The sequence below is a fragment of the Phyllostomus hastatus genome, unplaced genomic scaffold (genome assembly GCF_019186645.2).
Source record: "Phyllostomus hastatus isolate PE091 unplaced genomic scaffold, TTU_PhHast_1.1 phas_scaffold_501, whole genome shotgun sequence".
Classification (NCBI taxonomy): Eukaryota; Metazoa; Chordata; class Mammalia; order Chiroptera; family Phyllostomidae; genus Phyllostomus; species Phyllostomus hastatus.
The window spans coordinates 43,033,474-43,057,641 of record NW_025334033.1 but is presented as its reverse complement, the minus strand read 5'-3'; the positions used below and the strand labels follow the sequence as shown (position 1 = coordinate 43,057,641).

General features: G+C 37.0%; 1 protein-coding gene across 8 annotated transcripts in view; it reads right to left on the bottom strand.

Moving 5' to 3' along the window:
- The window catches only part of SYNE2 (spectrin repeat containing nuclear envelope protein 2), a 289,942-nt gene that overhangs the window by 140,453 nt on the left and 125,321 nt on the right, over positions 1–24,168 (bottom strand). For all 8 annotated transcript variants that reach the window (XM_045822428.1, XM_045822429.1, XM_045822433.1 and 5 more), the window contains exons 33-45: positions 22,551–22,709; positions 21,729–21,890; positions 19,817–19,918; positions 18,437–18,637; positions 17,947–18,118; positions 17,304–17,416; positions 16,004–16,206; positions 15,431–15,550; positions 15,039–15,327; positions 13,679–13,830; positions 12,446–12,755; positions 11,101–11,265; positions 8,424–8,765 (exon numbers count right to left, since the gene is read on the bottom strand). In XM_045822428.1, the coding sequence (XP_045678384.1) occupies positions 8,424–8,765; positions 11,101–11,265; positions 12,446–12,755; positions 13,679–13,830; positions 15,039–15,327; positions 15,431–15,550; positions 16,004–16,206; positions 17,304–17,416; positions 17,947–18,118; positions 18,437–18,637; positions 19,817–19,918; positions 21,729–21,890; positions 22,551–22,709 (2,490 nt within the window). The remainder of the gene's footprint in view (positions 1–8,423; positions 8,766–11,100; positions 11,266–12,445; positions 12,756–13,678; positions 13,831–15,038; positions 15,328–15,430; positions 15,551–16,003; positions 16,207–17,303; positions 17,417–17,946; positions 18,119–18,436; positions 18,638–19,816; positions 19,919–21,728; positions 21,891–22,550; positions 22,710–24,168) is intronic.

Here is a 24,168-nt window from a genome sequence, read left to right as displayed (position 1 = left end):
ACATACAAACAAACAAACATAGACAGACCGATTTTCATGCTCCACAATGCAAGTAGTACAGATTTGGACTCTAAACCTATTTGAGAGATAAATTTGGCTTAGATTTCTCATGGGAGACCTTTTCTTCCTACTTGCAGTCAGAACAAGCTACTCTTAGTTCTTTCTCTGGTTAGAGACTTTCTGGTCCACCTTGCTCCCAGGGTAAAAGGTTTTCAAGGTGTCCACTGGAGGATCCATCCCAATGCAATGCTCTCACCAGCCCTTGTGTCCTCTAAGTCCTGAGCCACCTGATTCCTTCCTTTCCCAATGATCTTGGAATTTCTCTTTAAAAAAACTGATTAGCATAAACTTAAGACAAAACATAACTTTTACACAGCATAATAAGTGTACATGTTGATTCTCAGCATAAATGGAATTTTCAAAGTTAATAATAAATGTAAAGTGGAAAACTACCATTCTATCAAAGGCCTGATTGAGTTATATTGCAAACTATGTTTACTTTTTAAAAAACAATGTTAAATTTTTCAACTACATCTCTCTCCTTAGAGTTTGGTCTGTCTGGAAAAGAATAGGAGGTGAGAGAAAGAAGAATATCATCAACTCCCCTTGAGGGCAGGACCATGGTATCTTCATCTTTATGTCCCTTAATTTACAAAGGAAATGTTTTAACATTAAACATTTTTAGACATATTTTATTGAATATGCTGTCCCATTTTGTCCCATTTTTTTCTCCCCTTTATTCCCCTACACTCTGCAACAACCTCCCACCAACCAGCATTCCCCTCCCTTAGTTCATGTCCACAGGTCATATATTTCCCATACTATTCTTAATTTCCCCCTGTCTATTTTGTACCTACAATTTATGCTTCTTATTTATTCCCTGTACCCTTTCCCCCATTTTCCCGCTCCACCTCCCCACTGATAACCCTCCATGTGATCTCCATTTCTGTGATTCTGTTCCTGTTCTAGATGTTTGCTTAGTTTGTTTTTGTTTTTGTTTTTTTAGGTTTAGTTGTTGATAGTTATGAGTTTGTGGTCATTTTACTGTTAATATTTTTATCTTATTTTTCTTAAATAAGTCCCTTTAACGTTTTATATAATAAGGACTTGGTGATGAACTCCTTTAACTTGACCTTATAGGGGAAACGCTTTATCTGCCCTTCCATTCTAAATGATAGCTTCACTGGATATAGTATTCTTGGATGTAGGTCCTTGCCTTTCATGACTTCACATACCTCCTTCCAGCCCCTTCTTGCCTGTAAGATTTCTTTTGAGAAATCAGCTGATAATCTAATGGGAACTCCTTTGTAGGTAACTGTCTCCTTTTCTCTGGCTGCTTTTAAGAGTCTCTCTTTATCTTTAATCTTGAGTAATTTAATGGTGATGTGCCTTGGTATGTTCCTCTTTGAGTCCGATTTCTTTGGGACTCTCTGGGCTTCCTGGACTTCCTGGAAGTCTATTTTCTTCACTAGATTGGGGGAGTTTTCCTTCATTATTTGTTTAAATAAGTTTTCGATCTCTTGCTCTTCCTCTTCTCCTTCTGGCACCCCTATGACTTGGATGTTGGAACTTTTAAAGTTGTCCCAGAGGTTCCTAAGCCTCTCCTCATTTTTTTGAATTCTTGTTTCTTCATTCTGTTCTGGTTGAATGTTTATTTCTTCCTTCTGCTCCAAATCATTGATTTGAATACTGGTTTCTTTCCTGTCGCTGTTGGTTCACTGCATATTTTTATTTCACTTTGCAGAGCCTTCACTTCTTCCTCTATTTTGCTACCATACTCAGCCATTTCTGTGAGCATTCTGATTACTAGTGTTTTGAACTCTGCATCTGATATGTTGGCTATCTCTTCATTACTTAGTTGTATTTTTTCTGGAGCTTTGATCTGTTCTTTCATTTGGGCCATATTTTTTTGTCTCTGAATGCCTGTTACAATGCAGTAATGGGCAGAGCCTTATGTATTCACCAAGAGGAGGCAACTCTCTTTGCTGCATTGTGGTGCTATCTGTGGGAGAGAGGTCCAAGAGGGAACAATGCCACTTGCTCAGCTCTCCACTGGCTTTCAGTCACTTCCCCCACTTCTCACAAGCAAATTGGGCCCTTCTGGTGCTGACTCCCGGGGGGTGTGGGTTTGTATACATTTTAGGACCCAATGGGTCTCTCCAACAAACTCTCCTGTAAGGCTGAGAGTTTCTCCTGCCACTGCAATTCCTACAGGTTGTTATAGCCAGAGGTTTTGAGGCTGTATTTCCCCACACTGGAACCCTGGGTTGCGCGGTCTGTCTCACACCCAAGTCGTTCCTCCCGATTTATCCGTAAGCGAATGTGGGACTGCCTGGTCTTCCAGCCACTGCCTTGCTGCAAGTCCTCTCCACTCTGGCTGCCTTCTCCACCCCTCCTACCAGTCTGAATGAATGTTTCTTCTTTAACTCCTTGGTTGTCAGATCTCCATACAGTACAATTTCTGGCATTTGTGGTTGTTTTTGTTTTTAAATTTGTTGTTATCCTTCTTTTGACTATGTAAGGATGCAAAGTGTATCTACCTATGCCTCCATCTTGGCCAGGAGTTGAATGAATACCATCTATATGAATACCATCAATACACTGAGTTTTAAACAACTGAGCATTATCTCTGGCTTAGCAAACGTATCAGCACAGCCAAAAGAGGTAAGTGAGTAACAGCTTCACTGTCCCTTTTCATTCAGGGCAATGGCCCCTTGGCTATAATAATTCCATGTCAGTGGTAAGCCCAAATCTATCACCTGCAACCTGCCAACCAACAGTGGGACAGTGTCATACAGTGTCATCCTGTTCTACAGGATCCATTTCTTCCTCCTCTAAAGCCTTTCAATGTGAAGCAGTGAAAAACAATTGCAGGTATAAGCATACATTATTGCTATTTGAGACAAAACCAAGGCTGCCTCTTTGTCTTAGTATAACGTTTAAAATGTTGATGTGCCCTGTAAGATGCTCATGACTCGGCCAGCCTCGCCTACTTCTCAGGCCTCATGCAGCCCTCCACCCTCCATGCAGTGGTCTTATTTCAGTGTCTGACTGCTCACGCTCTCTTCTACCACAAGGAAAAATTCTACTTTTTCTGTCAAGAATGCCCCAACACCCAGCCCTGAGCTCTGTTAACTCTGGTCGCAATTCAAATGTTGTTTCCTTAGAGAAGCTCTCTCTGATTACAGTTCAGGTCAGTCTCCTTTATTACAGACAATCATGGAAATGTGCTCCTTCCTTTAGCTCCTGCAATTAGTCTCTCATCAGTTAATTAGTTGATTATAATGTGTCTCCTCCTCTAGACTAGAAGCTCTATGAGAATAGAGGCCATGTCTATTATCAGTCACCATGGAACTCTCACTGATTGTGCCATAAATTTTTACTTATTGGATATATAGATGAATTCATATTAATGAAAAAATAAGACACCTTCATTTAGTTTTCAACTGTCAAGATTAATAACATCTGGGCTATAAAGAAGAGTAAAAAGTCATTGAGGATCTGTCAGTCTATCTGTTGTTGACCAGACATTGGCTGGGAATACTAGGAACAGGGTTTGGTTGGGTTTGATGAGCATAGAGAGGTTTCAAACACCCACAAAAAGAATCAATAAATGGTAAAGGGTCCACGGAGGTCAGATAGCATACTAGCATATTAAAGCACAATAAACAAGCCACATAACACAATCGATTAAATGGTGGGTAAACCACCTTGTATCAGACTAGAAGAGGACGCCTGGGTTCTAGTTCTAGTTCTGCAATAATGAGAACTTGGCCAGTCAATGTCTCTGACTCTGCTCCCTCACACGAAACACAAGGATTAGACTAGAAGTTTTCTAAGGTATCTCAGCCTGAGATTTCAGGATTTGGGAGAATGTTTGCAAATGCATGCTACTCACAAATGACAATACCATGTACAAGGTTTAAATCACTTGTCTTGTATAGGAATATATCTTGGATGGTGAAAAACACCTCAGAGTAAGAAGAAAGACTTGCATGCTGCCCAGAAAGAGCAAAGCAGTACATACACTTCAAAGACAGTTGACACATTGCCCAACTATGTGTTCTATGGCAAATTTTTTTTTGCTGTGTTAACGATACCAGAAAGGATAAATGACACCAAAAATAGATATCACTTACCCCATGACTGAATACTCCTTCCTCCAACAAGGGGTTTTCTTTCTCAATCTAGTACTAACTCCATTATGTTTCTGATTGCCCACAGGATGCCTTGCATGTCTGCCTGTATCTGTGATCATCTGCCTTCCAGGATTCTCTATGGGGGCCTTCTCAAACAATGCAATTATAAATACTTAGAAATTTTTGTAAAGAACAAAAAAGGATTCAGACATACTAACATTTATACCTAGTGACAAGGAAATTAAAGACGTAAATACAGACAAAAGAGTTTTTTAAGCACAGTGAAGTCATGTAGGTTAACATTTGGGAAAGATAGGGCAAGAGAGTCCATTCAATGCCTGTTAAGATGTGATGTTGCTTTATGTGTTTTTTGCAAAATGATAAATTAAGAATCAATTGATTTTCCTGGGTTTTTTTTTCATCTTTTATCATTGTACTTAATGGACACCTAAAAATCTTAAGAGATGAATCAGTCCTTACTTTTTAACATACAATTTTTTTCTTCATCTAATCTATATAAAATTTTTTGAATAATAATAAATTTTTAAATCATATGAAGTATCATAAATTATCAATAACTACACAGGAAGGGAAAGATGGAAGACAGCTCTGCCTTTCCATAATTGTAAAGTCTTACAAACCAATACTTATAAAAAATATCCAGCATAACACTGGTTCACAAGCACCCACACTCTTCAGACTGTATTTTGTACTTCCAAGTCTGCCTCTGTCTTGATATTTTTGATAGTAAAGAAAAAGTCAGCCAAAGGTCTAGATCTAAAATACCCCCTACATTTCATCTAAAGGGAAAGTCGTGGCAATAGATTTAAATATACACATCTTACAATGGTGATTTTGAAAAGTGCAATCACACTTTCAACAAAACTCTAAGATCAAATAAACTTTATTAAAGAACATTAAAACTTACTAAAAATTCTTCTTGAGATGATTTTAAATAATCTCATAAAAGCCCCTCTAGATTCCAAAAAGGCATATGAAACAAACATTAACTAGATATTTAATTAATGTTAGATTTTAAAATGTTACAATTGTATTCTCATATTCTAGCAGAATGATTAGCACAAAGAGGTCTCAATAAACATTTTTAATGAATTAAGTGCTTATTTTCTCAATCACAATGTTTTGATTAGATTTATATTTCAATAAATTGTGCTTTTATGTTTTCTATATATTATAGAAAACATATATATATATATATGATATATATTATATATAAACTCCTGCTTAAGTAATTTAAATTGTGTTACATCTATCACATTATACTTGTATTACATTTGGTCAGGCCTATTTTGATTTCTTTAACTAGTTGTGGTTCAATGTTAAAACTATTCTTGATCTTACAAAATCTAATGTTATATAAAATTAAATACAGCCAGTACTTAGAGCAGAGAAAATAAGAAGCACAGATTCAGAAAAAGATTCATGTTATAAAACAGTAAAAAATAAAATAAAGTAAAATGTTTCTAGAGAATTAAAACTACCTTCCTATAATTCAGACCTGTGAAAATTATTTGAAGACTTTTCCAATAATTTATATGGAACCACAAAAGATTATGAATAGCCACAGAAATCTTGAGAAAGAACAACAGAACTGGAGGAATTACACTACCTGATATCAAACTATACTACAAGGCCATAGTAATCAAAGCAACATGATACTGCCATAAAAAAAAAAAAAACAGACATATATCAATGGAACAGAATAGAGAGCTCAGAAATAAACCTATACTTTTATGGTCAATTAATATTTGACAAAGGAGGAAAAAACATAATGGGGTAAAGATAGTCTATTTAAATAAATGATATTGGGAAAACTGGACAAATATGAGCAAAAAAATTAAACTGGACCAACTTCTTATACCATACACAAGAATAAATGGATTAAAGACTTAACTGTTAAACATAAAACCATAAAAACCCCAGGAAAAAAAAACAGGCAGCAAAATCTTGGACATTTCTTGTAGCAATGTTTTTTTCTGATATATTGCTCCAGGAAAGAGCAACAAAAGAAAAAATAAACAAATGGGACTACATCAAACTAAAAAGTTTTTGCACAGCAAAGGAAACCCTATCGACAAAAAACCCACTGAATAAGAAAATGTATTTGCTAAATGATACACCTGATAAGGAGTTAATATCCAAAACTTACAAGGAATTCATAAAACTCAATACCAAAAAACAAACAATTCAATTAAAAAATGAGCAAAGGACCTGAAGACACTTCTCCAAAGAGGACAGAGAATGGCCAATACACATATGAAAAGATGCTCAATGTCACTAATCATCAGAGAAATGCAAATTGAAACCACAATGAGATATCACTTCACACCTGTCAGAATTGCTATCATCAATAAAGCTACAAACAGCAAGTGTTGGCAGGGGTTGTAGAGAAAAGGGAATCCTTGTGCATTGTTACGCAGATTGATGCAGCCACTGTAGAAAGCAGTATGGAATTACCTAAAAAAAATTAAAATGAAACTGCCTTATGACCCAGTGATTCCACTTCTGGGAATAAAACTGAAGAATCCCGAAACACTAATTTGAAAGAATATATGCACCCTTATAGTTAATGCAGTATTATCTACAATAGCCAAGATTTGGAAATAACCCAAGTGTCCACCAGTAGATGAGTTGATCAAACAGCTATATGCTACATTTACACAATGGAACGCTACTCAGTTGTAAAAAAGAAGGAAATCTTACCCTTTGTGACAGCATGGGTGAACCTGGAGAGCATTATGCTAAGTGAAGTAAGTCAGTCAGAGAAAGACAAGTGAGATCAAACTAACAAACAAAACAGAAACAGACTCACAGATAGAGAACAGACTGACAACTTTCAGAGGGGAGAATGGTTGCGGGAAGCTGGGTAAAAAGGTGAAAGGATTAAGCAAAAGAAAAAAAAACTCATAGACACAGGCAATAGCATGGTAATTACAAGAGGGAAAGTGGGTGAGGCAAGGTAAGTCACTCCATCTCCTCTGGGAGAAAAATCATTCTGATGCAGCATCATACATTATCCTTAACTTGTCATGTAAAATTAAGTAAAAGCTTAATAAAATTTTTTAAAATTATTACTGGATTATGATCTTTAATTAGGTTTCAATATATTATATTAAATTATGAGGGTTCACAGCCAAAATGGGTCCAAGAAGCTAATTTTAAGGTTATTAAACAAGTCCCTTTAGAAATTCATGTACTAAGACAGGAAGCACTCAAGTGTATTTCCTTTTTTATTTAACTGCTGCTGTTTAAATTCTGTTAAGAGTTTCTTTGACAGATACAACATCAAGAATCTCACTCACAGGGCCCTTAATCCTTAACACATAGTATTCCCCTAGCAATATCTAGCACTGGGATTTAAAAGTCTTTTCTCATGGCCAAAGAGAGGTTCCATTGGCATTTAACTTCTAGGAAACCCTGTCTAGGTCCTGTGATGCTCCATGCATTTCTGTTCTAGGAAGACAAGAGAAGTGCATATTCTCTTCATTCCTGTTGATTACATATTCCATAAAAAGCTGACGAGAATTCACACCTGTATAGATGAACCTTTGCTACTGTCCAACTGAATCCTGATTGACAGGTGCTGCCTAAGATGCTGCTTAACAGGGAGACCCTTTCAAATATAGTTTACTAGCTGGCTCTTTGTGCTTTTCTATTTTAATCTCTAACCTATAAGAAAGCACTTTAAGAGCCCCAGGAAAACATACCCATTTAGTTGTTCAGAGTGAAAACAAAATAACATTCTTCATTCTTCTCCCCAGGGAAAATTAGAAGGCTAAATGTTGATATTCTCAAACCAAATGATCAGACAACATTTAAAACTATATTTGCAGTATAGGGTTAACATAAGAAGAAAAAGAAGGAATCTAGCCTTTCCAACAATCTCTGATTTCATTATAAAATCAACCAAAAAAAAAACCCAAGGCCCTTGGATTTTTTCCTAAGAAAATGGGTAAAGCACATTTTCTTTTCATTTGCCTTTGTGCTTTTGACCCAAGAAATTATATCTGATTACATATCAGAGAGAATAATAAACCTAAATTGATGACTGACATTTTAACACACTGAACTGTATAATATTTCACCACTGAAATCTTGGACAGTTTTCTAAGGGCTCTCTTTACAAGTGGGCCACATAAATAGCCAGCACACTGAAGGTTTAATTATGAAATCAGAAGGCTTGATTCACGACCCTCTTTTCAAATCCCAGCACCTCTTCATTCTCAGACTCGATGTCTCAGAGATGCAATCACAAGCACTTACCTTGTTTACTTCTGAGTCTTCCTCCAGCTTCCCCACTGCAGCTGAGCCCTGAGTGGACTCCTGCACATCAGAAGTGACCTGCTTCTCTCTGCCTGGCGGAGTAAACTTTTCTTTCTTTTCTGTTGAGCATTTTGGTTTGAGAATGCTGTTGAGATAATTTTCCATCTCCTGCTTAGCAAATTCAAGTCTGTTTTCCAAATCTTTTTGTTTACACTTAAGTGATTTTATATCATCTTTAATAATCTTCTGTCCCACTGAAGATGTATTTTGCTTGATGGATTTTGCTAAACCTACAATCTTCTCTAACGTGCCATCTTGTAAATGGAGTCTATTCTCTAGTTCCTGTGAGTGGAGAAAAGATTGTCACAAGAACTAACTCTGTTCAATTGTCACAAGAGTTAATTGACTTTTGGAAATCGCAACGTATTCCGCTTCACTAGTGGGAAGTACAAGAAACTTATCAACTCATATCACCAAGAAGAAACTTTGGGTAAAATTTAAAGCAAGGTGGCATCCCAGATCAAATTCCCAAGCAGATTTTCTATGTAACTAAAAAATTAGAAGTAACAAATTTTCACAACACAGTTCCTGAAACATTGGAGACAGTCAATACATATTTGTTTAGTATGTATTTAGTTCAAGTTACAGCCTTTGACATAATCAAAACACCAAATAATAAGTGCCTACTATTTGCAAAACATTGAAAGAGTATGTTAAAAATCACTTAGAATGTACCCACACGAATCTAATGTTTATGTTTAAAATTCAGAACAAAGCTTAAATCAATCTATCTAGTGCAACGTCTTCAATATAGTGGGAAGTCAATCAACATCTGCTAAATGTATGCATGAAGAAAGGGAGCTAATCTGAGAATTCTAGACTCAAAAGTAAATTGCGTTCTACAGCAGGTACTGATGTTACCACTGAATTCGAATAAGCCTTAAAGTCACTAAGTGAACAATGTAGGGTTTATTAGTTACTATCTTAATGGACCACACACAAAAAATTCATTCATTCATTCATTCATTCACTCACTCAACTAACAGTTAGTATTATGATAGGTTCTGAAGTTACATGGGTGAGTAAAATCCATTCCCTTCAAGCTCCTACAGTCCACAGGGACACAGAAGTAAACAGACAATTGCAATTGAATGTAAAAAGGCCTGTGCTAACAAATGGGTCACTGAAATGTTTTAAACTGAAAGAAGTGAGTTCCAGATCTGCATTTTAGACAGATCCGGAAGGTGCGCTGGAGCAGACACGTGCAGGCAGGGAGCCCGTTCAGAAGTCTAATGCAGAGATCTGTGAGATGGGGGCCTATCCTAAAGCAGCAATCATGGGGAAATTGTGGGGGGGGGGGTACTAATTGTAAAGATATTCCAGAGATGAAAGAGACAACACTTGATGTCCGACTAGATTGGGAATCCAGGAAAGGACATCCAGTTTCTGACTAAAAGCCTGGAGAGATGGTGGAGATATTCATGGAGTCAAATAACCTAGTAGATAAAGCAGGTTCATTGGCAGAGAGCCCCCCAGAGACGGAGAAAGGGAAGGAAAAGATGTGTTAATTTTTGGATGCACTTAACTGCAACTAACTGTGAGATAACCAAGTAGAGATATTCAGTGAAGAGTTAGAAAAAGCACACACCAGACTAGGATTGGAAGACTTAAGTTGTGACCACCCTCTGCCAACCAACCTGGGTGACCTTGTACATCCCTCACCTTGCCACAACTCAGTTTATTGGGTAGAAATGAAGGGTTCTGAACTTGATGGCCTCTGTAGTTCCTTCTATGTATAGCAAAAGCCTGCATTTTAATTTTTCAACAGGATCCTGAGCTTCTCACAATGAGGCTCAAGTTTTACTTTTTTCAGTACCCGTGCATTCAAACAGTGCCTCAGACACGATGAAACCTTGACGTTTGTCACATTATCACTACTAAAGGGGGAGGCAGACTTGTCCATTCTGGAGAAGTCTGGCATGCTTCCCGGGTCCCCAAAGGGAAGCGATGAGACATTCCCAAGCTGATGTCAGCAGCGCTGCCCTGTGACTCACCCCACAGAATCTCCAGTCAAGGAACTGTGAAAGGCGGAGCTGAGAAAAGCTTTACTTTGTTTTCTTCTAGAAGACGCTGCTTGGGCCTGTTTATGCTGGCTGTGCCAACAGCAAAAATCCGAGGAAAGTGTTTTGAGGATGAGGGTAAATGGCTGCAATCCTCACAGTGTGAGAATTTTGAAAGCCCTACCTCTGAGAGAGAGCTCTGATGTAGTCCACAAGCCCACAAATTAATAAAAATTACACAACTCCTAACCACCCACAATGGAGAATGCAAAAGGGAAAGAGCTCCCCCTGGGTCTTATATGAGATGCATCCGTGGACCGCCCAGTCTCTCCTGGAATCACTGTGTGGTCTCTGAAACAAAGATCTCCAAAAGCTACAGATGGGTCGTGGGAAGAATCATCCCTGAGACTCCCGAGTGCAGGGACCACTTACAACAGAAACGATAAATGGATTTGGTCACTAAAGAAGAGCATTCCATTTTTTTTATGACTAGTCAGCACTTTATCTAGTAGTCATCTGAAGAGCACTTGACTTTCAAACCAAAGACATTCATTAGTAAAGTTGTCATTAAAATTGAGTTTTTTAAATATCTATCATGTGTGGACATTGTTTAATACCTGCAGTTCCTGGAGTTTGCCCTCAACTTCCATTTGATCCACAGGCCTGTCAGAAAAACTAACAAATTCCTTGGAGATGCTGTCCAATTCATTATTTAGGTCTGTGATGCAAACCTGGTATGCGTGGTGTTCTTGAACATGACCTTCCAACTTTTGCACAGAATCCTAAAAATGAAACCATTGACAATGTATGAATTATTTCTTTCTGAATTTTCTCACTCCGATAATAATTAAGTTGTTCATAAGTACTTGTTTTATGAGGTTTCATCTTGAAACAGGAATATGGTCATAAATTGTCCAGAGTTCTTTTAGAGTTTAGTGTTTGAGATACTTCACTATAAAACCTCCCTCCTCCCCCGAAAGTGACCCTTACTGAAACCACATTTCTTTCCCCCATATTTCTTTGCTTTCACTTCTTTCCTAAAGACAATTTATTTGTCAAGAGGCTTACAAAATGAAATGCCTACAAATTATGTCATCATCACAAACATCCATAATGAAGCATGTCCCTTAATTATCCTTCTTACTAAAACTAAGTACCCACACTTGAAAATGAGACTATCTGAGATCAACCTAACCCCTGATTCCTTTCATAAGATTCAAACTCCAAAGTTGTGTCTCAGGAAAAAGTAATCCTAACTCAAGAGTGAAATCACCTTCAGGTTCTCTTCCTGGAGTAAGAAAATAAAGCAACCACGCCTAATCAGAAAAGTAGCAACTATTAAACGAAACAACTTAACACCGAGAGGATACATCTTCACCCCTGCACAACTCCTTGTATCTGTATAAGCAGGGTTTCTTACCCAGGTAATTCCAAATTGAAACTGGCTTTCAATGTGCACAGAATTATAAGCAATTCTCTTAAGAAAACACACTCCCTTATGACAAGCTGACATTTCACTTCTTAACCCTTTTACTGCAGATCACGTAGAAAGACATGAGAGAGAGACACACATACATTTATACGGAATAATGAATACAAACTATTGTAACAGTTGATAGATGGATGGATGGGTAGATGTTTGCATTAGATACATCAATGGACAGAGGGATGGATGCATGGATGAGCATGAATAACTGAAACAATCACCTTCACAGAGATGCCTAAAAAAATCTTAAGTCTTTCTATTCCTGAAGAGGGGAATGTCAATGAAAGAAAATAACATCCTCATCAAATAATACATAATGGATTCTTGTAGCAAAACTGACTAGCTTGATTCCTTTATCCTTGAGGATTTAATATTTTTATCTAAAAGTGATACATTAAATTAAAAACAAAAAATTTCTCTATATACATCTTACATAATTATGACAATCATTTAAAATTTTATTTTGACCACTTCACCTGCAGTTGTTGAAGAAGACTTTCATGTAGATGCTTTATTTCCAGCCAAGGCTCTTCACTGAACTTGGGATTTTTAGTGCATTCTAAGAGGTAATTTCCCTGAGATTTTAGCTCCTCTAGCAAGGATGTCAAATCTTGTGCTTTCTGGAGGAATTTCTTATAAATTTTCAACTGAGCGTTCTTCTCCTGCAATCCATGTTGCAGAGCAAAGCCCACTTCTTGTTTCTTTTTCAGTTCTGTGAGCATTAACCTCAGGTCCTCCTTGCTCTGCAAATACTTCTCTCCTTCTAGGAGAAGCTTTTCTTGATGGCTAAATTTAACAAAACAGTTTTACAAAGGAAATGACAATTAGCAAATGGAATGGCATTTTGCACATTATAATGTAACAAACAAAAAAGTATTAAAATAATACTAATATACATTATTCCTACAGACTTTTTTGGCATTATAAAATTGTAAACAGCACTGAGTTTAGTTCAGAAATTAAGACAATAATTATTTGTAGTACTGCTGAAATATTACTGTTTTTGTTACATAATTTGACCTGAGAAAAAATAATAATTTATATTTCAAACTATTTGTTCTTATTATGTTTAAATATAGTTACATTACCCTATGTTTTCCTTTTTATATAAGTAAAACAAATAAGCATTCAGTGTATTGGCCAACTAACTAGTTTATTCTTTTTATATCTTAAATTTAGCTTTGATCTGATTGTCTTGTTGAAAAATGTAAAATTCACATTTCTATCAAACATTAAGTGTATCATTTAAGATGTGATCTTAATCAAGTTTTTACTAGAATTATGTCCTTAACTTCAGACATTTACTGATGTTTGCACATGTAAGAACCCTAGGATACGTATTTAAAGGCATTAATTATTCTACAGGAATGCCACGTGGGTACTGAGGTTGTCTGGGGGAAGGTAGTTTCAGTGCAGAAGTGGATTACTGAAGGCAGAATGACAGGCGATGTTAATTTGTTACCCAAAACCCCACGGGGTGATGTACCAGCCAAAGTGAACACTGCCGTAGAGCTACAACAGCACTGTTTTATATCTGACCCAGAGAACCATTCCTCTTCGCTCAGTCTCTGACATTTTGGGTGTCCCTGACCTACTGACTTCCTCTCCAATAGGCACTGTATCTGAATCCAGGAAGCAGACAAAACACACTTGTCAAAACTTCACTGTGCAATGGAAAACCATGAGAGTGGTGAAGGCGTGTCCTTTACCTTAGGTACGTGTTGGCTAAATGGAGCGTGCTGACCCACTGGTTCTCGATGTCCGCAACGGTCTCTGACGCCATCGGAGCCTTGCTGGTCACAGCCCGACTCATGATCTTCTGTATTTTAGCATCCCCCTCAGGCTTCAGTAAAATGATTTCCTGAATTGAAGCAAAAAGATCTTATAATCCTATCCATAGTACTGAGAATAGTACATATGCTATCTTTTTATTTATAAAAATTATATTAAGATTCTGCCTGCAGGTTAGATTTCAAAATCACCCTTTCATTTTCATATGTGCCCAAAAGACAAAAACATCTCCCCTGCATTATAGAAGACTGGTTCTCGAGAAACATCTGTCAGATTGAGGTGATTACATTCCAGATTTCCTCTTTGTTTTCAACTGCCTTCAAATAAAGAATATGCCAAAAAGCAAAAACAAACAAACAAAAAAAAGCAAGCCCTGGCAAGTCCACCCTCCTATCTACTCCATTATCTCCAGATGAAGACTTGGGCTAACAACCTGAATGGCACATTTTTATACACTCAAGATGAGACTCACAGCTCCCCACGGGAAAATGCAGCAGCATCTCTCCTGCAACTCTTATCTCTGCACCACAGCACAAGTAATTCCCATTCCCCAGTCTTATTTTTCCCTCCTGTGCTCTCAACTAACAAGTTCTTCCCTTCTTAGCAACTACTCCAGATTCACCTGCTCTGGAAAACCTTTATGAAAATAATCCCGAGAATTCTGATTACTTCATGAAGTCTCACCAACACTTCCAGCTCACTACTCTTAACCATTTCTTCTAACAATACTTCGATCAACATGATTTCAATTCTCCTGAGTTTCTTCTAAGTACATGTGCTTCTGTCTCCTGCATTTTAAACTAGCAATATTTACTGAATCTCCCTTAGATAGAAAGTGGGCTGAAAGGAGGCTGAGATGCCCTTGCCCTCCACAACCCACTCAGTACCCAATAACCTTGATGAACCCTATACATACACTCAAGAAGAGTTCCCCACCCTGGACACTGCTGGTGCCTTTTTCTATCCTTGCAAACTCCCACCAGCCACAGCCCTGACTTCCTGCCTTTATTTCAATTCCACTGCACTCAGGGAAGATGGACAGTAACTGGGCATTGCCCTCACAAGGAGAGGATTTACTTTCTCTCTTCCAACTGCATTAAAATAATTTTTAGATCCCTCACAGCCCTTCTCTTTCGTGAGGTCAATCATCTGAATGTCTTTAACCATTCTACAGTGATTCTACTTTCCATTAAGAAACAAATCTTTGCCATTTTCCTCTAAATCATTTCAAAATTAGAGTTCGCTCTGACCTCTGAAATTTTATTTCCACAGTTATACCTTTATTTTTTGGATTGTTTCCTCAAGTGGCATTTGGCCTTCAGATGAATTCAAAACCATAAGGGATTCTTTGATCCCTGTTATCCAGTGAATTACATCTTGTGCAAGATCATTAAAGCTCTGGTCCTCAGCAGGAGGTAACTTATCCTCTTCCTCGGTTTCACATACTTGTCTCAATAATGCCTGGTATCTATCAATCAAACGTGTTGATTCCATTATTATTTCTTCTTCAGCAAGCCCACATTCCTTCAAAGAGCTGTTCAACTGGGCCATGGATTCAAACTGTTCTCTGTAAATTCCAAATATCACTGAACGTTTATAGGAGCCACAACATCATGTAAAAAAAAAACCCACATTCCCAGCAAATACATTGTAGACAAGATCAGCCATACCTCTTTCTAGCCAGGGCTTGGCAAAATAACTCAGTTTTCTCTCCTGATTCTTCCATTTCTTTCCATTTCTCTTCTTGATTAGTCAGCCACTTACTCAGGTTTCTGTGGTCATCCTGGAGTCTAAAAGAACATTACACTATACATTAGAACATAAGATAAGTAAAAAGTGTTTCTCTGAAGAGAAGACTGACATGAACCTTCCGAGCCAACCAGATTTTTTTTACTGTATGTTTTCGTTATTCTTTGGAGAAAATTTAATTTGTAACATTAAATATGAATAATAATGGCCTGTATTACAGTGGTATTCTATAAATCAGGAGTCACACAAATGTATCATAAAAAAATAGGAAACAAATTGAGAACATTTTTGTCTTCCCTAAACCTTTGCCATGTTAAATAACTTGAAGAATTCTATAAACCTCCATCTTCCTAGAGCCAAACTCAGGTTTGGAAGTATGTGTATTCATTAAGTTTATGTGTATTGTGTATCCCAGTGCTAGCTGTACTGAGGCAAAGAACATAGAAAGATATCACTAGAAAACATGCTATTCAGAGGTCAACTTCATTTCCTACCTCAGCAGCTGATGCAAACAGTCATCAAGCTCCTTTGCTCGCACTTGGCATACAGACTCCATTTTTTCTAATTCAATTTCTTGACTTTCAATCCAACTGGTAAGCTCCTTAACATGTGCTTTGGGCAGGTGCTTCTTCACGTGATTCAGTACCGTTCCCACCTGCTGTATCTGCTTGCCTCTACCTTCAAGAGCCAAGAAATCCTTAAAAAAGACAAAAAGTCAATTATTTCCTACTGGCAAGTGTATGTTCTCTGCCATCCCCATGACACTGTCCAAGCCAGTACATGGACATGCCATCTTCCTGACCTCCTGCACAAAAGAAGACCTATGGTGATAGGACGGACTTCGATGACAAATGACCAAAAGCTGATTTATGTTAGTTCTACAGCGTGTGCGTGCCTCTGCCTTTCTGGAAATGACCCAGGCAAAACAGTGCAGTGCCACCATGGAGGTCAGTAGAAGTTACCCCGGGAAAAGCTGTATTCTTCTTTCCTGGCCGTACTTAACTTCTCCTGAATACTTGTTCCTTTACGGTAATCAAAATGTAAAACTAAACAGACTATTTTCTATAAAACTTTGTCCAAATCACAATTTTATTTCAATGTTTGTGTTAAAGTGTTTGAGCATCAGTTGCTGGGGCCCATTAATTGAATGACATTAATGGATAAAAAAAATCAGAGCTATAAAAAAAACAGAAGAAAGGCAGTTATATCAATGAAGAATGATATCAAAGCAGTGAATCAGAGAACATTAAGTGCTATCAATAAGCTTGAGAGGGTGACTTATTATCAAAATTAAAGTACTAGATAGTCTACCCTGAAGTGATCGAGAGTTAAGGGTACCATGTGCATTTTACACAGGCAGGCACTCTGCTGTTTGCTAGGCCGCCTTCCACTACACTTTGACTAGCAGTATATTCAAGTTCAACTGCAATTTTTAAAAGAAATATGCCTGGAAAGACTTAAAAAGTCAAGAAACCTCTTTCAGGAAACTAAAGGAATGTCAAAGAATACATTAGATAAATTTTTAATTTTTTATCAAATATGATTTTAACACAATTGAATTCATTAGCAGACACTTAGATAAATAGCATCTTAGATGTATAAACACAACTTGTTTAAAACACCTGCAACATTACCCAATAAGCACAGTTTCAAAATCTTTGGGAAAAGCCAGGTTATTTAAAATATTATCTCTATGCAGGTAAATAAATAAGTCAAAGTAATTATCATCCTACCTATTTAAATACAGTTCTATGTCTCTAGCACTTTAGTTTTAATGAATTCTTACTGACTTACAGAAAGTTTTTGTAGCTTTTGTTCCATGCTCTTTTTTGTTTCTGATAATTCAAAACACTCTTCAAGGTCTATTTTAATGTTGCCGAACCAGTCATTGAAGTTCTCGCACTGATCTGCAGGGGAAAATAAATAAATAAAGCTGTATTCATTCGAGGTAGACTGTATATATCTAGTTAAAGTGAGAGATCTTGAAACTTGCTTCCCATGACATGGCTACAAATCACTGTGTGAACTGATAATAAGTCGAAACCCAATTCTGAGGGCCAATAGAATCTAGAAAGTAATTGTGGTGTATTCTCTACACTAAAACTCCTTTCCAAGGACACCCAAAGACACCAGCAGACATGTCCCTGGACTCACTCACCACAGTGGTGGGTCAAACATGAGGACAGTGTTGACTTTCTTTAGTAAAATAAAGATTTGGCACTTGAAAGAAATAGATGCTATTTATAACATGCATAGATTAGTGAGAGCTTCCCCCCAAAAGATTTTTCTGAATAAATCCTTCCTCAATCACTCGGTCCTTTTCTTTAAATATAATCTGTGCAACCATCCCTAAGTGGAGCTTAGATTAGCTTTTGTGTTCAGAGTACTTATTCATACTTGAAGATTCTCAGAAACACAGAAGAAACATTGCACTCACCATTCAATAGCTTAGAAAAGTGATCTTGCAGAACACTTTTTTTGGTGTTAAATAAATCACTGACACTTTCATATTGCTTTTTTAATTCAGAGAGCTCAGGAGTCAGGCAACCTATTTGATTCTCAAGCAATGTCATGCTGTGCTTTTGCTGTAGAATTTGCTGTTGTATCTCCTAAAAATGCAAACAAACAGCCGTTAAGTCTTAAAATGGGCTCGATGTGCACAATGCATATCAGGTCTCCATTGTTTTTGTAAAAACATAGATGATTTTTCTTTTGGGTGGAACTGCTTTCTCTTAGCCAGGAAATACACAGAGGCAATGCAATTAAATATCAAATAATTACTGTCCAAGTCAAAGGTGACTGCTAAATATACACAAATTGTTTGTCTGAGATCTTTCCCCCGGCTTTTATTTTTTAACTTCAAGAGACCATCAGAAATAAATGTGAAAATAAATCTGAACCACAGAAGAGAAGCCGCGGGGAAGCACCTCCAGTTTCGTGAAGATCTCCAAGCTGTCCGAAGGAGACAAGGCTTTTAAGAGGGACTCAGTCATCCCAATCTGAGTCTTGGCCTGGTCCAGGTCCTCCCGCAGCTCAGCTGCGTTTCCGCTGAGTGCAGAGCCGTTGGATTCCCCTGTTAAAAGCATTTTTACACGTTCCATCTTTTCCAAAATAGAGGACTCCATGACCTGAAATCAAGAAACACATGAAGTACAGTTACAAGTTTTATTCAACTAGATTTTAAGACAAACCACATTGCTAGGGAATGAGTTGCAACTACTTCATTTTAATGTGAAATAAATTCTTCTCTACTTAAAATTCTTCACTGCTTTACATCACTGATATGACAATTCAAATGTTGCCTTTAAAGAAAAAGAGTAACATGAAAAACTAAAATGGAACTTCTGACTTTTTTTTTTAAAGATTTTATTTATTTATTTTTAGAGAGGGAATGGAGGGAGAAAGAGAGAGAGAGAGAAAAACATCAATGTGCGGTTGCTGGGGGTCATGGCCTGCAACCCAGGCATGGGAATCGAACCTGCGACACTTTGGTTCACAGCCCGTGCTCAATCCACTGAGCTATGCCAGCCAGGGCTTGAACTTCTGACTTTTTTTAAAAGAGACTAATTTGAAACACTTCCTCAAAACCAGTTTTAGCTAGCATACCAATTGAGGTGTTATTTCATAACACTCATTTGAAAACATATAAAAACCTACAGAAAAAATTACAAAGCCAGCATTTGTTGAGTGTTTATTACATGCACGGCATCATGGTAAGCACTTAATGTACAAAAATACAGGCTTAAGAAGGTTAAGTAGCTTGCCCAAGATCAGAGGACTAATGGGTGGTAGCACCAGGGCCTCACCCAGAAAGTCTGACTCATATTCAGCCATGTGAATATTCCTTTTCAGCCATTATGCACTCTGATTTACATAAAATTGTACCAAACCTCTTCACACAACAGAAATTCACACTTGAGGCAATCTTCCCGGTTCTCCATCTAGCAATTAATAAACCTAGAGTCACTGGAGCAATATTTTCCTTCCCACACCCACGTCAGCTCCTGAGGACTCCCCTTGTCCCCTAACATGGACGCACAGTGCTCTCCCTCCCTCCACACAAGAGGCCTGTGAAATAAATAGCATAAGAAAAAAAGAATGCAAAAAATACTATTCATCCTAAAAGTGGAACAAAGATAATATGCTATGCTGACTATTAAAAATTTCGTTAGACTTAACGTAGGAACTAAACAAAGGTGAATTAAATAATGATCCTAATTTTATTTTAGGTTTAAGATTCAAATTCTGGTTTATGAACGTTACTTTTGAGTACCTTCATTGCAACTTTTAAATAAAAATTCTCTTACCTGCAATTCAAGAGGTATTTCACTGCTTTGAAGCACAGACTGTATTTTAGCCACTCTTTTAGAAAAGTCTGAGGATTTTTGTTCATGGATTTGTAACTCTGCCTACAACACAAAATTTTAATAAAAAAATATTTTTATTATACACCTTATTTTCTGGAATCCATGATTGCTATTGCTAATACACAGAAATTGAGAGCCCTTTTGAATTGCCCCTAATCACTTGTTGCTTTGACAGAGTCCTGGGAGTTAGAAACCCAAGTGCCTTCATGAATACGGACAAACATAACAACAGAGAGAGGGGTCCAAGCTGTAAGACAGTAGAGAGGGACTAGGGTTGTAATACACCAGCGTGCGGGACCACCTAAAGCTACTGCATTGCATAGAGCTGTACATGTAAATTGTGTCAACCTCCCCCCACAATCACAACCCCTCCCACTTGCTGGTAGAATTTGGCCCATAAACTGGCAGTTTATAATCTTTAACTTCATAATCTAAAACAACTGTAGTTTAAGACAAATATAAGGGACTCATAGTGATCATTCAGTCATACTTAGAAAAATCATAGTTTTACTTCATGACTATTATCACACCCAGAAAACTCATAAATCTCCACACATACTGCAAGTCTTTTCCAAATGCATAAAAATGGATAACTAAATTTAAAGGTGAATAAAATAACAAATTTTGCAGTCTTTGGTCACAATACATACATATTTTTATATTACATTGAAGCAGATAAAATTGCAACTGTTTCACTGTTTTTGACCTACCAAGATAGTGTTTTTTTTATGGTACAAACCAATAAATAATACGTAAACCAACAAAACAGTTAGAAAAAATTCTTTCTGGAGTTAAAAAAAAAATACAACTTTAATTCTTTTCAAATGGCAAAACCTGAGGTTACTATGTTAAAAACTAACCTTTTCTGAAGCTCTACAAAAATGTTCACACACAGCCTATGTTTTGTCTGTATTTTTGAGGGACTGCTTAATTCAAAGTGTGAAGGTCATCCATAACCCTGCTCTACGTCAGGGGCTAGCAGCCTAAGGGCTGGCAGTCTGTGTTTATGAACAGTTTCACTGGGACCAGCCACTTTCAAGCACTCATGTCTTATCCATGATGGACTTCTTTCATGTTACAACAGCAGGGGCCACCATTTGTGACACTGATCAAATGATCTACAAGCATAAAATATTTACGATTTGGCCCTTTAGGAAAAAGTTTACCTAATCCAGAGGCCTAAAAACCACCTGGAAACGCTTATACATTTTGTTGAGGCTTCTTCTGCTAGGAGTTCTTAAGCTTTTATACACCATAAACCCCACTAGAAAGTTGGTGAATCCTATGGACCCTTTCTATAATAACACCTTTTAAATAAAACATAAAATAAATTATGTAAAACTATAAAGAAAAAAATTACATTGAGTTACTTATCAAAATGTTAAAAATAACATATTTATACTACAGTAATATATACGCTTCTCTATTAATACCTTAAATAACATCATCTAACAGTGGGCCTGCTAAACACCACATTTTCAAAGTAGTGATAAGGGTGATAGTGGCAATAACCAGGTACTGATTTTAAAACATCTGTGATTTGGTTAATAACAATGTCACATGTAAGTTCATCCTACTATGTTTGTTGTTAGACATTCATGAAAATAAAGATGCACTTTCTCTCGTGGAAGGTCATTTCATTTGTGAATCCCATGGCTGTCTGCGAACATCTGCTAACAACTCCTCCGATATCATACAGGAAACAACACAGTGCAGGTCCCACTCAAGGGGTAATAAAAGAAATAGAAGATTTCCGGGTGATTTCTCTACCCTGCTTTAAGAAAGCCAACTCATTATTAAAATGTCAACTGTGTAAAACAAAAGAGCATATATTTTATCTCTGTTAAATTACCTTCAGCTTTTCTCTTTCCTCTTCAGTGAGTTGATGTGATTCGATTTTCTGAAGGACCTTTTCAGTCCAATCATCAATGATATCTTTTAAGTTAAAAAGCTTGTCCCATAAAGCTAGAGCTCGACCAAGATTTTCATAGCACTCTTCTGCCTTCTCATTTATCTACCACAATTAACAAGAGAAATAACACATTTAGTAGTAAAAAATATACTTTTTCTAAGCCATTGTTTCAGTCAAACACTATTCTTAAATACAATTTTAGTTTAAGTTTAACTTTACTGGCTACTTTGCTTTATTAGTCAATAAAAAACTTGCTTTAACATATCCTATACTTTCTTATTCTACAAAAAAAAAATCTTAGCTGATGAGCTGCAGGTTACATACAGTGAAAGCAGTGGTCTTCCTAAGTTCTAAACCACAATAAATAAAAAGCACCTTTAAAAACCCAGATGAAAACACAACACAAATTCTTAACTTGTAATTCACTTAAAAAATATCATTAGTTCTCAACTAAAAATGCATTAAATAAATATATAGTTGAACAGTAACACCTCCACAAACGAGGAACACATTAACTCGTTTATTTTAAATAAATTGAGCTTGCTCTTTTGTATGCAGAAAATTATAGACCCATTTGTTAGTACTGCCTAAAACTCTGGGTATGAAGGTTAATTTCTAACTCAAATCTTTATATTATTTGAACATTTTTACCATGAGCTCTTTTGAATTTTGTAATGACATTAAAAATACTAAAGATGCAATAGAAAAGATCAATTTAATTGCTATACAACAGAATTTCTCATCAATTAAATTATCACTTACATCAAGCCATCTGTCCACAATGATATTAGCCTCCTTCTCAAAAGGAGGCTCTTCAAAGGTTCTCATTTTATTTAGATGGAATTGTAGATTTTTGCAGATCTGGTTAATCTTGTCTACAACTTCTAAATGTTCATTAAATTCTTCTTTGACAACTTCAATCTGTTAAAAAGGTAATAAAACATGCTTTGATCTACTGACACAGACAAGCTGTAAGAAAGATGATTCTATTATTGGCTTTTATTGTCCTGCTTTCTCAATGAAAAGTGTTTATAGTCCTAACCATCTGATTTAACAATAATTCCACACCCAACTTTCTTCCCACTATGCATGACAAAATATGATCTAAAACCATGTTTTTTTGTCCTTGGGAAATGATATTCTACCCCCCAAAAAGTGTTTCCATTCAATGGTATAAAAAGTGATAGTTCCTAGACTCCTCCCACAGGAGTCACCTGTAACAGGGAAGAAAAAAGCTCTCATCTGAATAAAACACACAGAACTCTACAACATCTTGAATGCGCCTTCTAGTTTAATCCTCCATGATTCCAACTCCAGCATCATTTCTAACATAGAAGTTGATAAACTATTTTATGAAAAGGCCAATGATCTTAAACTATAAAATTAAATTTGTTGACTAATGTAATCTTAGTGATTCACTTACTTTACTAATCTTACACAAACATTTTTAATGACTACATAAAATTTGAATAGATTTCCCATAGCCAAAAATCTGAAAATTATGCGCCCTAGAAGGACTCCCGTTTCCAGTAATGTGGAGTAGACATCCTTTTCCCCATTCACCGCACTAAGTAATAGTAAAAACCCCGCACGTCATATACAACACTAATTTCAGAAGGCTGCAAAGAGGAGAGTTTAAGAAGGAACAATGGCTGCAGGCATCGGCTCCTGAGGAACAACCTGCTGGTGAGCTCCCTGCAATTTCTTCTCCCCTCAAACATCCCTGGCTGTAGGCTGAGGCAGCCAGCACCAGGTAACGTAACAGACAAAAAAGCCCCAACAAAAGCCTGTTCTCTTCATCCAGCGTACCAGGAATAGGACAATCTTGCAAGGCAGAAAACTTTTAGAACATAATTGCTCACTACAGACAAGAATTTTTTTAAAACTATGGCTCAACCCCCACCATACCAGCAAAGGTCAAGTGCACAGCCTAGACTCCCACCATCACCAGGCTGTAACAGAAGCCCCACCTTCACCCAACCAGGGTAATGTGAGCAAAGGCCAAGTAGAGAGCCAGGCCTTTAATTCCTGCTGGCAGCAACAAGGCACTTGCCCCTATGATGGGCCACATAGGGAGTTGCAAGGAGCAGCCGGGGGATATCAGTGGAGGCCTAATGGGGAGTCAGAACTCATACCTCCAACTAGCAATAACAGGATGACCTGTATCTCCAGTGTCAAGAAATTATCTTGTTTGCAGGTGACATGATTATCTACATAGGCGATACCAAGGAATCTACAAAAATACTCCAAGAGCTAAATAGTTTCAGAAAGGTTTTAGAATACAAAATAAATATATAAAAATCAACTTTACTTCCATATACCAGCAATGAATACATGAACACTGAATTTTAAAATATAATACCATTTCTAATTACTCAAA